The sequence below is a fragment of the Neophocaena asiaeorientalis genome, unplaced genomic scaffold (assembly GCF_003031525.2).
Source record: "Neophocaena asiaeorientalis asiaeorientalis breed wild unplaced genomic scaffold, Neophocaena_asiaeorientalis_V1.1 scaffold51, whole genome shotgun sequence".
Classification (NCBI taxonomy): Eukaryota; Metazoa; Chordata; class Mammalia; order Artiodactyla; family Phocoenidae; genus Neophocaena; species Neophocaena asiaeorientalis.
In genome coordinates, this window is record NW_020173335.1 from 1,623,752 (window position 1) to 1,640,313 (window position 16,562).

Genomic DNA, 16,562 nt, shown 5'->3' on the forward strand with positions numbered 1-16,562 from the left:
AAAAAAAAAAAAAAAAAAACAGAAAAGAAACAAAAACAAACAAACAAAAAAACCAAAAGGAGCTGCATTTTCTTACTCTCCTTCCCCACATTTTGTGATTTTGATGTCCTTTTTTACATCTTCGTGTTTATCCTTTTGCTGTTCCTGGTGTTTATTATCAATTTCACAAATAGGTTTTTTTTTTTCTCTTTCTCTTTTTGATCTGTTTACTGGCTAATTAAAGTGATTTACTTTCAAATTTTGAATTCCTCCTTCCTATATCTTCTTGCTTCTTTAATATTTAGAGAAGATCTATCAATATTTCTTTTAGGATAGGTTTAGTATTGCTGTATTCTTTTAGTTTTTGCTTTTCTGAGAAGTTCTTTATTTCTCCTACTATTCTAAATGATAATCTTGCTGGGTAGAGTATTCTAGGTTACAGATTTTTCCCTTTCAAGACTTTGGATATATTTTTCCACTGCCTTCTGGCCTGTGGTGTTTCTGTTGAGCAATCAGCTGATAGCCTTATGGGGCTTCCCTTTTAATTAATTCTTTGTTTTTCTCTTGCTGCCTTTAGAATTCTCTCTTTATCTTTAACTTTTAATATCTTTATTATAATATGTCTTGGTGTAGGTCTGCTTGGGTTCATCTTGTTTGGGACTCTCTGTGCTTCCTGTATCTGGATATGTTTTTCCTTCTTTAGGCTTGGGAACTTTTCAGCTGTAATTTATTCAAATACATTTTCAGTTCCCTTTTCTCTTTCTTCTCCTTCTGGAATCCCTATTAGTAGATTGGGATGCTATGTATTATCCCCTAGGTCTCATACTGCTTTCTTTTATTTTTCATTTGGTTTTCTGTCTGCTGTTTTGCTTCAGTAAATTCCATTATTCTATCTTCCAGATCGCTTATTCTTTTTTCTGCATTATTCATTCTGCTATTCATTGCCTTTAGATCAGCTTTCGACTTGGCAAATGAATTTTCTAATTTTTCTTGTCTCCTCCTTATAGTTTCTAGTTCCTTTTTACAATAATCTGCATTTCTGCCAATAACCTTTCTTAATTCCTTCAGTATTTTCATTACCTCCTTTTTGAAGTCGGTGTCTGTTAGACGGAAAAGGTCTGTTTCATTGTTTGTTTCTTCAGGGGAATTCTCTTGGTTTTTTAACTGGGAGTTGTTCCTCTGCTTCTTCACTTTGCTTATGTTTATCTTATTCTGTGAGTTTAGGAGAAACAATTATATCCTGTAGTCTTGGAGCCCTATTTATATGCGGGAGCATTCCTGCATAGGTCGTATGGGTTTAATGATTTTTGGCGTGAGGGCTGTTTTTGATTTGGATCCTTGCAGTCTCTTTCCTCAGTGTTTGCTGGCCATTATCCCCTTGATAGGGGGTGTGCAGGTGTGTGGCTTGTGCACGCTCCAAGTAAGGCGGGGGCAGTGGTTGGCTCCCAGTCGTGGGACCATCAACAGTGGCAGTGGTCTGTGCCTGCCTCTGGAGTCTGAAATGGCAGCGGCAGCTCATGCCCGCCCCCAGAGCTCATGTAGGCAGTGCCTGAGAGTGTGTGTGGAGAAGGATGCTCCTATGGCGGCATGCCCCCCAACAATGTCCCCTTGCCTCTCTGGTGGGCCCAGACCTTCCACACCACACCCTAGCCCCTTCAGGCTGTCTCCATGCAGCCAACCCCAGTCCTTTCCTCTGGGTCTGACCTCCAAATCCCGAGGTTCAGCGCCCAGTCCCCACCTTCCCCAGTGGATGAGCATCTCAGGCTGGGGAGTGCTGGGCAGCACTGTCTGTGCAGGTCTCTCTTTGCTTTGCCCTCTGTAAACCAGTTGCTGTGTTATTCTTCGAGGCTCTGAATCTCGCCCTTTGTCCTGTCTGATCTCCCCACCAGTGAGGGAGCTTCCTAGTCTTCAGAGACCTTTCCTCTTTCACAGTTCCCTCCCAGGGGCACAGGTCCTGTCCCGATTCCTTTCTCTCTTCTTTTCTGCTTTCTTCTTTCGCCCTACCCAGTTACATGGAGATTTTCTTACCTTTTTGGAAGTCTGAGGCCTTCTGCCAGTGTTTGGTAGATGTTTTGTGAGAATTGTTCCACAGGTAGATGTTTTTTTTTTTGATGTATTTGTGGGAGAAGGTGAGCTCCACATTCTACTCCTCTGCCATCTTGATCTGATCTCTGATTCTAATTTTTTAATTGAAGTATAGTTGATTTACAATATTAATGTCAGGTGTACAACATAATGATACAATATTTTTATAGATTATACTCCATTTGAAGTTATTATAAAATATTGGCTGTATTCCTTGTGCTGTACAATATACCCTTGTAGCTTAATTATTTTATGTATAGTAGTTTCTACTTCTTAATCCCCTATTCCTATTTTGCTCCTCCCTTTCCATCTGGTAACTACTAATTTGTTCTCTATGTCTGTGAAACTGTTTCTGTTTTGTTGCATTCGTTCATTTTATTTTTTGGATTCTACATATAAGTGACAACATGAAGTGTTTGTCTTTCTCTGAGTTATGTCACTAAGCATAATACTCTCCAGGTCCATCCATGTTTTTGCACATGGCAAAATCTTCATTTTTTATGGCTGAGTAGTATTCCATTGTGTATATATACCACATCTTCCTTATCCATTCATCTGTTTATGGAAATTCGGTTGCTTCCGTATCTTGGCTATTGTAAGTAATACTGCTCTGAACACTGGGGTACATGTATCCTTTCAAATTCGTGTTTTTGTTTTCTTTGGATATATACCCAGGATTGGAATTGCTGGATGATATGGCAGTTCTACATTTAGTTTTCTGCGGGATCTCCATACTGCTTTTTATAGTGGCTACACCAATTTACATTCCCACCAACAGTGTACTAGGGTCCCCTTTCTTCTGCATGTCCTCTCCAACATGGGTTATTTGTAGATGTTTTCATGATAGCCATTCTACAGGTATGAGGTGACATCTCATTGTGGGTTTTTTTTTAAAAAAATTATTTATTTGTGGCTGCGTTGGGTCTTCGTTGCTGCATGTGGGCTTTCTCTAGTTGCGGCAAGTGGGGGCTACTCTTCATTGCGGTGCATGGGCTTCTGATTGTCGTGGCTTCTCTTGTTGCAGAGCACGGGCTCTAAGCACGTGTGTTTCAGTAGTTGTGGCTTGTGGGCTCAGTAGTTGTGGCTCATGTGCTCTAGAGTGCAGGCTCAGTAGTTGTGGCTGTCAGGCTTAGCTGCTCCATAGCATGTGGGATCTTCCCAGACCAGGGATTGAACCTGTGTCCTTTGCATTGGCAGGCAGATTCTTAACCACTGCACCACCAGGGAAGTCCCTCACTGTGGTTTTGATTTGCATTTCTCTGATGACTAGTTATGTTGAGCATCTTTTCATGTTCCTGTTTTTCATCTGTATATCTTTGGAAAAATGTCTATTCAGGTTTCCTACCCATTTTTTATCTTTTTGGGGTTTTTTTCTAATATTGAGTTATATGAGCTGTTTATATATTTTGGATATTTACCCCTTATCAGTCATATCATTTGAAAATATTTTCTCCCATTCTGTAAGTTGTCTTTTCATTTTTTTGATGGTTTCCTTTGTCGTGCAAAAGCTTTTAAGTTTAATTAGGTCCCATTTGTTTATTTTTGCTTTTGCTTCCTTTGCCTTAAGAGACAGATCCAAAAAAAATTGCTATGATTTATGTCAAAGAATCTTCTGTCTTCTAGGAGTTTTATGTTTTCCACTGTTATATTTAGGTTTTTAATCCATTTTACGTTTTTTTTTTTTTTGTATATGTTGTGAGAATATGTTCTGATTCTGTTCTTTTACATGTAACTGTCCAGTTTTCTTGCACCACTTACTGAAGAGACTCTCTTTTTTCCATTGTATATTCTTGTCTCTTTTGTGGTAGATTAATTGATCATAAGTGCATGGGTTTACTTCTGGGCTCTTTATTCTATTCCACTGATCAATGTGTCTGTTTCTGTGCTGTTACCATAATGTTTTGATTGCTGTAGCTTTGTAGTATAGTTTTAAGTCAGGGAGTGTGATACCTCCAGCTCTGTTCTTCTTTCTGAAGATTGCTTTGGCTATTCCGGGTCTTTTGTATTTACATACAAATTTTAGAATTATTTGTTCTAGTTCTGTGAAAAATGCCATTGGTATTTTGGTAGGGATTTCATTGGATCTCTAGATTGTCTTGGGTAGTATGGTCATTTTAACAATATTAATTCTTCCAACCCATGAACATGGTATATCTTTCCATCTGTTTGTTGTCATGTTCATTTTCTTTCATCAGTGTCTTACAGTTTTCTGAGTATAGGTTTTTTACCTCCTTAGTGAGATTTATTTCTAGGTGTTTTATTCTTTGTTATGTGATGGTAAATGGGATTGTTTTCTTAATCTCCCTTTCTGATAGTTCACTGTTATTTTATGAAATGCAACGGATTACTGTATATTGATTTTGTATCCAACATCTTCACCAAATTAATGAGCTCTAGTAGTGTTTTTTGGTGGCATCTTTAGGATTTTCTATGTTGGGATGATCTTAATTAAGTCAATGCTTGGAAATAGTTGCATGCAAATTGTGTGTGATAGAGATAATAGAATATAGTAATGAAAAAAAGAAGTATTGTGAAGATTTGCCCATTGAACTGAGATTGTTTAACAAGCTAGTTCCTCTCTAAAGTGATGTTGCAATTTTTATGATACCTTTTCATAATCCTAGTACAGGTTACATTGTTCATAATGCACTGTCAGTTGAAGACAATCTGAGTTTTTCTACCAACAGCTGTAGTTTCTTCGAACTTCCAGTTTTCAAGAAAACTGTGTTTTCAAGGTGCTTTCAGTTTTTATGGTGAGAGATTTGCTGTCAGAAGTGATGACACAGTCTGGCTTGGCCACTGCATCCATTTTTCACAGTGCCAATCCCACTCCTCTTGCCTTCATGTATTCCTCAAAGTCTTTACTCTTCCTTCATATATTCATCAAAGCCATCTCCCTATTAGCTGCTGAAAGGTAGCCATGGTTGGCCTTGGGAACAGTGTCTTGTGTGGGAAGCAGGGCACTTGGTCCTGGGAGGGGTGCTTTGCCTTACCCCTTCTAACCCCTGACCCCCATTCTCCTGAGCCAGGAGGTGCAAACTAGCTCCGCTCAGGACTCCTCAGGTACTTCCTGCAAGCTAAGTTGCTTTATTATTAAAATAATATGCTAGTTAAAATTAATTACATTTCCTTCAGACTTTAAGTTATTAGAATATTGTAGCTAAAGCTTAAGTTCCATTTGAACTATTTTCTGATGTATCTATATTGATACATATGGCTCTAGTTCATTCATTTAATTCATATATGGTCATCCGTCATGTGAATGTATAATCTGTCTATCCTGTTTTTTATGGATAATTAGGTTATTTTCAAATTTTCTCTAGTACAAACAGTACTGCAGTTTGTACATGTCTTCATTCATAGCTTTAGTGGCCACATACAGCATGAGCTTTCTTTTAATATTTGCCTGATATATCAAATATCTTTTAAAAATTTACTCTTTTAATCATTTTTAAGGGTACAATTCAGTGGCATTAACTACATTGGCAGTCCTTTGTAACCATCGACACTCTCCATTTCCAGATCTTTTTCATCATCTCCAAAACAGAAACTCTGTACCCATTAAACAATAACTCTGCATTCCCTCCCCCCTCCAGCCCTGTATTGTGCTTTCTGTCTCTGTGCATTTGACTACTCTAGGACCCTCATCTAAGTGGAGTTATACAATGTTTCTCCTTCTGTGGTGCCTGGCTTATTTTAGCTAGTATAATGTTTTCAAAGTTCATCTGTGGTGTAGCATGTATCAGAATTCCATTCTTTTTTAGCGAATATCATTCTTTTTATACCATGTGTATTGGGTTGGCCCAAAGGTTTGTTCAGTTTTTTCCATAAGATGGCTCTAGTAGCACTTAGTTGTCTTTAACTTCATTTGAAACAATTTTGTTAGACTGTATTGTGACAGCTGTCATATTAGAATGCATTCAAAAAAAGGTCTCAAAATTGGTGAATTTTTTGGTAGCCATTTTAATATTGAACATGGATAAAAAAAGCAACATTTTTGGCGTAATATGCTTTATTATTTCAAGAAAGGTAAAAATGCAACTGAAATGCACAAAAAGATATGTTCAGTGTATGGAGAAGGTGCTGTGACTGATCGAATGTGTCAGAAGTGGTTTGTGAAGTTTCGTGCTAGAGATTTCTTGCTGGATGATGCTCCCCGGTCAGGTAGTCCAGTTGAAGTTGACAGCAATCAAATCGAGACATTAATTGAGAACAATCAACGTTTCACCACATGGGAGATAGCCAACATACTCAAAATGTCCAAATCAAGCATTGAAAATCATTTGCACCAGCTTGGTTATGTGAATTGCTTTGATGTTTGGGTTCCACATAACTTAAGCAAAAAAAAACACCTTGACTGTTTCCACGTGCGATTCTCTACTTAAACGTAACAAAAATGTTCCATTTTTAAAACAAATTGTGACAGACCATGAAAAGTAGATACTGTATAGTAATGTGGAACGGAAGAGGTTGCGGGGCAAGCGAAATGAACCACCACCAACCACATCAAAGGTCAGTCTTCATCCAAAGAAGGTGATGTTGTGTATATGGTGGAATTGGAAGGGAGTCCTCTATTATGACCTCCTTCCGGAAAACCAAACAATTAATTCCAACAAGTTCTGCTTCCAGTTAGACCAACTGAAAGCGGCACTCGACAAAAAGCGTCCAGAATTAGTCAACAGAAAACGCATAATCTTCCATCAGAATAACGCAAGCCAGCATGTTTCTTTGATTACCAGACAAAAACTGTTACAGCTTGTCTGGGAAGTTCTGATTCATCTGCTGCATTCACCAGATATTGCACCTTCGGATTTCCATTTATTTCGATCTTTACGTAAATTCTCTTAATGGAAAAAAATTCAGTTCTCTGGAAGACTGTAAAAGACACGTGGAACAGTTCTTTGCTCAAAAAGATAAAAAGTTTTGGGAAGATGGAATTATAAGGTTCCCTGAAAAATGTCAGAAGGTAGTGGAACAAAATGGTGACTACGTTGTTCAATAAAGTTCTTGGTGAAAATGAAAAATGTGTCTTTTATTTTTCCTTAAAAAACCGAAGGCACTTTTTGGCCCATCCAGTATATTAAATTTTACTTATCCTTTCATCTGTTGTTGATGGATGTATTGGTTGTTTTCCCTTTTTGCCACTTGTGAATAATGCTGTTATGAACATTGATGTATAAGTATCTGTTTGTGTCCCAGCTTTCATTTCTTTTGGTATATACTTAGAAGTAGAATTTCTGGATCATATGGCAGTTCTATGTTTATCTTTTTGAGGTACTGCTATACTGTTTTTCCACAGTGGGTGCACCATTTTATATTCCTAACAGCATCACACTCAGGGTTCCAGTTTCTCCACATCCTCACCAACACGTGTTATTTTCTTTACTCTTTTTTGTGTGTGTGGGTGTGGGTTAATAGCCTCTTAACGGGTGTGAAGTGTTATCTCATTATGGTTCTAATTTGTATTTCCCTAATGACTAGTGATGTAGAACATCCTTTTGTGTGTTTATTGGATATTTGTATGTCTTCTTTGGAGAAATGTCTATTCAAGTCCTTTGCCCATTAAATTTTTTTTTGTTGAACTGCATATTTTTATTTTTTATTGAAGTATGTTGATTTAAAATATTGTGCTACTTTCAGGTGTACAGAAATGTGATTCAGTTTTACATATACATACATATATATACATACATATATATATGTGTGTATATAATGGGTTGCCCAAAATGTTCCTTCAGTTTTTAAGTAAAAATAAAAGACACATTTTTCATTTTCACCGAGAACTGTATTGAACAACGTAGTCACTGTTTTGTTCCACTACCGTCTGCCATTTTTCAGGCAACTTCATAATTCCATCTTCCCAAAACTTTTTATCTTTTTGAGCAAAGAACTGTTCTATGTGCCTTTTACAGTCTTTCAGGGAACTGAAATTATTTCCATTAAGAGAATTTTGTAAAGACCGAAATAAATGGAAATCTGAAGATTCGATATCCGGTGAATGCAGCAGATGAATCAGAACTTCCCAGACAAGCTGTAACAGTTTTTGCCTGGTCATCAAAGAAACATGCTGGCTTGCGTTATCCTGATGGAAGATTATGCGTTTGCTGTTGACTAATTCTGGGTGCTTTTCGTCGAGTGCCACTTTCAGTTGGTCTAATTGGGAGCAGAACTTGTTGGAATTAATCGTTTAGTTTTCCGGAAGGAGGTCATAATAGAGGACTCCCTTCCAATCCCACCATATACACATCACCTTCTTTGGATGAAGACTGACCTTTGGTATGGCTAGTGGTGGTTCATTTCGCTTGCCCCACAATCTCTTCTGTTCCACATTGTTGTACAGTATCTACTTTTCATCGCCGGTCACAATTTATTTTAAAAATGGAAAATTTTCATTACGTTTAAGTAGAGAATCGCATGTGGAAACACCATCAAGAAGGTTTTTTTTTGCTTAAGTTATGTGGAACCCAAACATCAAAGCAATTCACATAACCAAGCTGGTGCAAATGATTTTCAGCGCTTGATTTGGACGTTTTGAGTATGTTGCCTATCTCCCACGTGGTATAATGTTGATTGTTCTCAATTAGTGTCTTGATTGCTATCAACTTCAACTGGCCTACCCGATCGTGGAGCATCATCCAGCAAGAAATCTCTAGCACGAAACTTCGTAAATCACTTTTGACACATTTGATCAGTCACAGCACCTTCTCCATACACGGAACATATCTTTTTGTGCATTTCAGTTGCACTTTTAGCTTTCTTGAAATAATAAAGCATATTATGCAAAAAATGTTGCTTTTTTAATCCATGTTCGATATTAAAATGGCTACACAAAAATTCACTAATTTTAGTAAGTCTTTTTTTAAATGCATGCTGATATGACAGCTGTCACAATACAGTCTAACAAAATTGTTTCGAATGAAGTTAAAGATGACAGTGCTACTAGAGCCATCTTATGCAAAAAACAGAACGAACTCTTTGGCCAACCCCATATGTGTACATGTGTATGTATATATGTATTATTTTTCAGATTCTTTTCCATTATAGGTTATTACAAGATATTCAGTATTGTTCCCTGTACTATACAGTAAATCCTTGTTGTTTGTTTTATATATAGTGGTATGTATCTCATAATCCCATACTCCTAATTTATCCCTCCCCATTACCCTTTGGTAACCATAAGTTTGTTTTCTACGTCTGTGAGTTTGTTTCTATTTTATATTTAGATTCATTTGTATTATTTTTTAGATTTCACACATAGTATTATATAATATTAGCCTTTTTCTGTCTCTGTATGATAATCTGTAACTCCATCCATGTTGCTGCAAATGGCATTATTTCATTCCTTTTTTATGGCTGAGTAATATACCATTGTGTATATATACCACATGTTCTTTATCCATTCATCTGTTGATGGACAATTAGGTTGCTTCCATGTCTTGGCTATCGTAAATCGTCCTTTTATGAACATTGTGCTGCATGTATGTTTTTGAATTAGAGTTTTTGTCTTTTCTAGATATATGCCCAGGAGTGGGATTGCTGGATTGTATGGTAACTGTAGTTTTCGTTTTTGAAGGAACCTCCGTACTGTTTTTTATAGTGGCTGCACCAGTTTACATTCGCACCATCAGTATAGGAAAGTTCCTTTTTCTCCACATCCTCTCCAGCATTTACTATTTGTAGACTTTTGCTGATGGCCATTCTGACTGGTGTGAGGTGATACCTCATTGTAGTTTTGATTTGCTTTTCTCTAATAATTAGCAACATTGAGCATCTTTTCATGTGCCTGTTCATTTCTTTTTTGGAGAAATGTCTGTTTAGGTCTTCTGCTCATTTTTTGATTGGATGTTTTTGTATTTTTTCTATTGAGTTGTATGAGCAGTTTGTATGTTTTTGACATTAATTCCTTGTTGGTCACATCACATGCACATATTTTTTCTGAGTCCGTAGGTTTTCTTTTTACTTTGTTCATGGTTTCCTTTGTTGTGTAAAAGGTTTTAAGTTTGATTAGGTCGCATTTTATTATTTTTGTTTTTATTTCTATTGCCTTGGCAGACTGACCTAAGAAAACATTGGTATGATTTATGTCAGAGAATGTTTTACCTATGCTCTCTTCTAGGAGTTTTATGGTGTGTCTCATGTTTAGGTCTTTATTTTACGTTTTTTTGTTGTATATGGTACGAGGGAATGTTCTAACTTCATTGATTTACATGAGGTTGTCCAGCTTTCCCAACACAGCTTGTTGAAGAGACTGTCTTTTCTCCATTGTATATTCTTACCTCCTTTGTTGAAGGTTGATTGACCCTAGGTGTGTGGGTTTATTTCTGGGCTCTCTGTTGTGTCACATTGATCTGTATGTCTGTTTTTGTGCCAATACCACACCGTTTTTATTACTGTAGCTTTATAGTATTGTTTGAAATTTGGGAGAGTTATGCCTCCAGCTTTGTTCTTTTCCCTTAGGATTGCTTTGGCAATTCCAGGTCTTTTGTGGTTCCCTGTTACTTTTAGGATTATGTGGTCTAGTCCTGTGAAGAATGTCATGGGTAATTTTATAAGGATCGTATTAAATCTGTAGATTGCTTTGGATAGTATGGCCATTTTACCAATATTTATTCTTCCAAACCAAGAGCATGGAATATCTTTCCATTTCTTTGAGTCAACTTCAGTTTCCTTTTTCCTAGTTCTCAGTTTCCTTTTTCCATGTTTTATAGTTCTCAGGGTATAGGTCTTTCACCTCCTAGGGTTTTTTCCTAGGTATTTTATTTTTTTGTATGCTGTTGTATCGTATTATTTATTTTTAAAAATTATCTTAAGTTTTGTTTATTTCTTTGGCTGCACCGTTCAGTTTGCAGGATCTTAGTTTCAGAACAGCGATTGAACCCAGGCCATGGCAGTGAAAGCACTGAGTCCTAACCACTGGATCGCTTGGGAACTCCTTGGATGCTATTTTAAATCGGATTTTTTTTACTTTCTCTTTCTGATATTTCATTGTTAGTGTAAAGAAGTGCAACAGATTTCGTTTTTCTTTTTTTAAAAATATTATTTATTTATTTGGCTGCATTGGGTCTTAGTTGTAGCACGTGGGATGTTCATTGCTGTGTGCGAGATCTTCATTGTGGCATGCAGGATCTTTAATTGCGGCATGCGGGATCTTTTTAGTTGCGGCATGTGGGATCTAGTTCCCTGACCAGGGATCAAACCAGGGCCCCCTGCATTGGGAGCAGAGTCTTAGCCACTGGACCACCATGGAAGTCCCCAGAAATGCAATAGCTATCTGTATATTAATCTTGTATTTTTCTACCTTGCTCAATTCATTTATTAGTTCTAATAGTTTTTTTTGTGGCCTCTTTAGGAATATTTGTATAGAGTATCATGTCATCTGCATGTAATCACAATTTTACCTCTCTCTTACAATTCAGATACGTTTTATTTCTTTTTCTTATCTGATTGCTGTGCCTTTGCCCATTTTTGTATTTGGTTGTTTGGTTTTTTTGGAGTTGAGTTATAGGATTTCTTTATGTTTTCTGGTTATCAATACCATTTCAGATATATGATTCAGAAATACTTTCTCCCATTTTGTGGATTGTCTTTTCTTCTCTTGATAGTGACCTTTGATGCACAAAAGTTTTTCATTTTGATGAAATCCAGTTTATTTTTTGTTGTTGTCTGTGCTTTTGGTATCATATTCAAGAAAGCATGACGAAATCCAATGTCATGAAGATTCCCCCTCTATTTTCTTTAAAGAGTTTCATAGTTTTAGCTACTATTTTTAGGTCTTTGATGCATCTTGAGTTAATTTTTGTATGTGGTGTGAAGCAGGCATCCACTTTATTCTTTTGCATTTGGTTATTCATTTTTTCCAACACCCCATGTTGAAAAGACTGTCGTTTTCCCATTGAATGTTGTTGATACCCTTCTTGAAAATCAGTTGACCACATATATGCAAGGCTTTATTTCTGGGTTCTCTATTCCATTGTTCTATATGCTTGTCCTTTTGCCAGTACCATACTGTTTTGATTATTTTAGCTCTGCAGTTAGTTTTGTTTTTTTCATTTAAGTATAGTTGATTTACCATATTGTGTTAGTTTCAGGTTTACAGGAAGGTAGTTCAGTATATATATATTTATATATATATATATATATTCAGATTATTTTCCATTATAGGTTATTACATGATATTGAATGTAGTTCTCTGTGTTATACAGTAAATCCTTGTTGCTTTTGCAGTTAGTTTTGAAGTCAGGAATTGTGAGTTCTTTAATTTTGTTGTATTTCACAACTGTTTTGGCTGTTCAAGATTCCTTGAGATTCATCATGAATTTTAGGATGGAATTTACTGTGTCTGTGAAAAAACTTGGAATCTTGATAGGAGTTGAATTGAATCTCTAGATCACTTTGGGTAGTATTGTCATCTTAACAATATTTATTTGTGTCTTTAATTTCTTTCAGCAGTGAAAGTTTTCCTGTTTTGCAGCTTTCCATAAGTCTTCCAACTCCTTGGTTAAATTTATTCTTAAATACTTAATTCTTCTTGATGCTATTGTAAATGGCATTGTTTTTTTAATTTCCTTTTTGGATTGTTCATTGTTAGTTTGGAAAAATGCAGCTGATTTTTGTGTGTGAATTTTGTATCCACCAACTTTACTGAATTTGTGTATTAACTGTTAAGAATTTTTTGTGGTATCTTTAAGGTTTTGTACATGTAAGATGTCATCTGTGGACAAAGATAAGTTTACTCTTCTTTTCCAGTTTGGATTATAATATGCTATTTTTTTTTATAATATGCTATTTTAAACAGTTGTTAAGTGAACAAAAATGTAAAGTTAATTACCAATGATTTGTTTATAAAAAAGACCATTTTTGGTCAGTATACTCATGAACACATGTCCAAATTTTAGACTCTATATGGTCCATTGCTAGAAGACAGCCACCCATCTGTGTGAGCAGGTAGACGAATGGGGGAAAATGAAAAATAGTTTTTGTTTTGTTTTTGTTTGGCCATGCCGTGAGGCTCATGGGATATTAGTTCCCCAAACAGGGATTGAACTTAGGCCCACAGTAGTGAAAGCGCTGTGTCCTAACCACTGGCCAACCAGGGAATTCCCGAAAAATAGTTTAGGATGTTACCATTGTGGAAGACTGGGTAATGCATACACAGGATCTTTCTTACAACTGCATGTGAATCTACGATTATCTCAAAATGAAAAGTTTATTTTAAAAAAGGCTAGCTCCTTTACACATATACTTCTACAAATAATGCAAAAGAGGTGAAACACTAGTAATTTTTAGAACTCCACATTTCTCATGGAAGAAATGTTGTAAAACATTCAGGGTGAAGAAAATGGCCCATAGTTAAAAACACTGACATTAGTACTTAAGACTTGTCTGAAATCCAGTCATTTATGATATGGTTAGCTTACATTAGGAATTTAGAATTTTTTGGTCCTCTTGAAGATAGGTAGATTAGATGTCATTGGTCATTTACATCAAGCCCATGTTGTAATTGTGTGTTTGTGAGTATGAAGGCTGATCAGATTCTTCTTCAATCAAGATTTTTAACTACTCTTAAGGATCATTTTAAGGACTTGTACCTAGAACCTAGAATTAAGTAGTGTATAGTACTGGTGGAGTAAGCTTCACATTTTGGTGGAGGAGGAAGAGAGTGACAGCCACGTCTGAATTTAATAAAAATAACTTAGTATAGTTCACAATTATAAAACTGATAAGTTAATGTGTGCAGTTTTGCCTTAGGAAAAGATCCTTCAATTTACAAAAGGGTTGATAAGTGTTGTCTTTTAAACAGTTTATTTGGTGTGTTTAAAATATCATTTCCACAAATAAGACTCAATTCCAAGGACCATCTCCAATGTATGACTCTAGAAATGAGGCAGATTTTAAAAGCTGACATCAGAGCTTTTATAAATGAATGAATATTTCCCTTCTAAATAGTCACCCTTGGAGGCCATACTGAAACCAATGATGATGTCATTCCTGAGGATACTTGAAGAACTCTCCTTTTGTAACCAATTTAGAAGACATGCAAGAAATTAAGTCTTCAGGAATACTTTGAATTTTGGCAAAAACTATTTTTAATGCACCTGATAATCTTTCATTATTCACCATACTTGACTCTAAATGACATTTGGCTCTTTCCAAATATCACATCTGCCCTTAGAGAGGATTTTTCAAATGAGTGGGCAAATTTTTTAAGTATCAATTTTTTTTCACCATTGGACTTATAGCTGGTCTCATAATGTATAATATTACACAAATATGTTCATTCCTAAGAATGCTGTCCTTCAGAGAACAAAAAAATTCTGATTGTATCCTCTTGTTTTAATTTTTGCATATTGAGGTACTGTTAATGGGCTGCATTGATTTATCCATAGTCTTGACCTTGTTCAGCTACAGTATGAATTCATGTGATAGCTGGCTTTGTGGTTGGATTGCTGTGAATTCTAGGAATGAGTGCGATAATCATTATGCTGGTTTGCTGTACTCTTTCATTTCTAAAGTACAGCGCTTTTGCTGTTTGGTAATCTGTTGATGAAACGATGTAGAATGACATCGTCCATTCTTAATTTTAGATTTTGGTTACCAGGAATATTGTGTGCCATTGGTTGACATGTAGCATCTTTTCCTCTGGTTCCATTCTCTAATTGAAGATTAAGGATACTGAGTGACTTGATGATAATTTTTTTGTACATTTGGCTCATTTCCAAAGGAAGGTTATGGCAAAAAGAAACCATACCCTCTTGGTACCTATATTCTAGAGTCAAGTTTGTTTTAAGATTATTTAAAACAACCCTCTCCACCAAAACAACCAAAATCCCACACACAATGTCTAGTTGCAGTATGCCTGTTAATTTCATTTCTTTTTCGTTCACTAAATATCTTGGGATCTTCCTAACCAAACGTAGAAAAATGGTACAGAGGGGCCACTGGGTTTGGAGCCCAGCACCCTGCTTGAATCAGGGTGGTATCTGGCCCATGAAGGCCTGACTGAGATGTTACCTGTTTCCTAATGTTTTTTTTTTTTTTTTTTTTTTTGGGACTCAACCACTGTGCCACCAGGGAAGCCCCTAATGTTTTAATGTGCATTCTTTTGATGATTAGTGAGGTCGGTGTGCTTTTTCTCCCATTTTTTTTGGTTACACAGTTATATTCCCTTTTTAAAAAATTTTTTGTCTTTTATTCATTTATCTACTAGGAATTTAGTATTGTTATTATTTTTTGGCCATGCCACATGGCATGCGGGATCTTAGTTCCCCCACCAGGGGTCAAACCCGTGCCCTCTGCAGTGGAAGCATGGAGTCCTAACCACTTGACTGCCAGGGAATTCCCAGTATTATTTAGTATAATGAGAATCTTTATCTCTTTATTTTCAGATGAGTTTGCCTATTAAATTTTGGTTATGTTTTTGGAGGTTGCATGCAGAAGTTTTATTTCTTATGTAAAGTTTTATTACTTACATACATTCTTTTTTTTTTTTTTTTTGCGGTACGCGGGCCTCTCATTGTGGCCTCTCCCGTTGCGATACTTACATACATTCTTGAATTCCTTCCTCTATTTTGCATTTTCCGTTGAGGTGAAATTCAGATAAAATAAAATTAACCATTTAAACCATTTGTATATGATTTAGTTTTTAAAGTTTTTACTAAATTCACAATATTGTACAATTGTCACCACTTTCTAATTCTAGAATATTTTCATTGCCCCCAAAAGATAACTTATACCACCCAATTTCCCCCTTCCTTTATCCCCTGGCACCCACTAATCTACATTCTGCCTCTGTGGATTTGCCTACTTGGACATTTTACATATATAAACGGAATCATCCAATATGTAGGAATTTGTGTCTGCATTTTTTTTTTTCCGTACGCAAGCCTCTCACTGTTGTGGCCTCTCCCGTTGCGGAGTACAGGCTCCAGACGCGCAGGCTCAGTGGCCATGGCTCACGGGCCCAGCCGCTTTGCGGCATGTGGGATCTTCCTGGACCAGGGCACGAACCCCTGTCCCCTGCATCGGCAGGCGGACTCTCAACCACTGCGCCACCAGGGAAGCCCCGTGTCTGCATTGTTTAGCACAAAGTTTCCAATGTTCATCCGTGCTTAGTATAGATGAATAGTTCATTCCTTTTAATTGGGTTATAATATCCCATTGTCTCTTCATCAGTTGATGGATATTTGGGTACTTTTCACTTTTTGGCTGTTATGAATATTGCTGCTATGAACTTTTGTGTTGTTTTTTGAGTGTGGGCATATGTTTTCATTCTCTTGGGTATATATCTAGGAGTCGAATTGCTGGGTTATTTGGTAACTCTGTGTTTAACTTTTTGAATTACTACTAAAATCTTTTTTATACTGACTGTCCCATTTTACATTCCCACCAGCAGTGTACGTAAGTTCCAATTTCTTTCCATCCTTGCCAACCCTTATTTTTTAAAAAATTATGATCATATCCATTCTAAAGAGTATAAAATAGTATCTCATTGTGGTTTT

The 16,562-nt window shown here is 36.4% G+C and overlaps 1 protein-coding gene across 9 annotated transcripts in view; it reads left to right on the forward strand.

Moving 5' to 3' along the window:
• The window catches only part of ATRX (ATRX chromatin remodeler), a 236,711-nt gene that overhangs the window by 33,701 nt on the left and 186,448 nt on the right, over positions 1 to 16,562 (forward strand). Inside the window, exon 3 of one of the 9 annotated variants that reach the window (XM_024746116.1) lies at positions 12,511 to 12,541. The exons of the other annotated variants lie outside the window; for them this stretch is intronic. Within the exon in view, the coding sequence (XP_024601884.1) occupies positions 12,511 to 12,541 (31 nt within the window). The remainder of the gene's footprint in view (positions 1 to 12,510; positions 12,542 to 16,562) is intronic. 9 annotated transcript variants of the gene reach the window in all.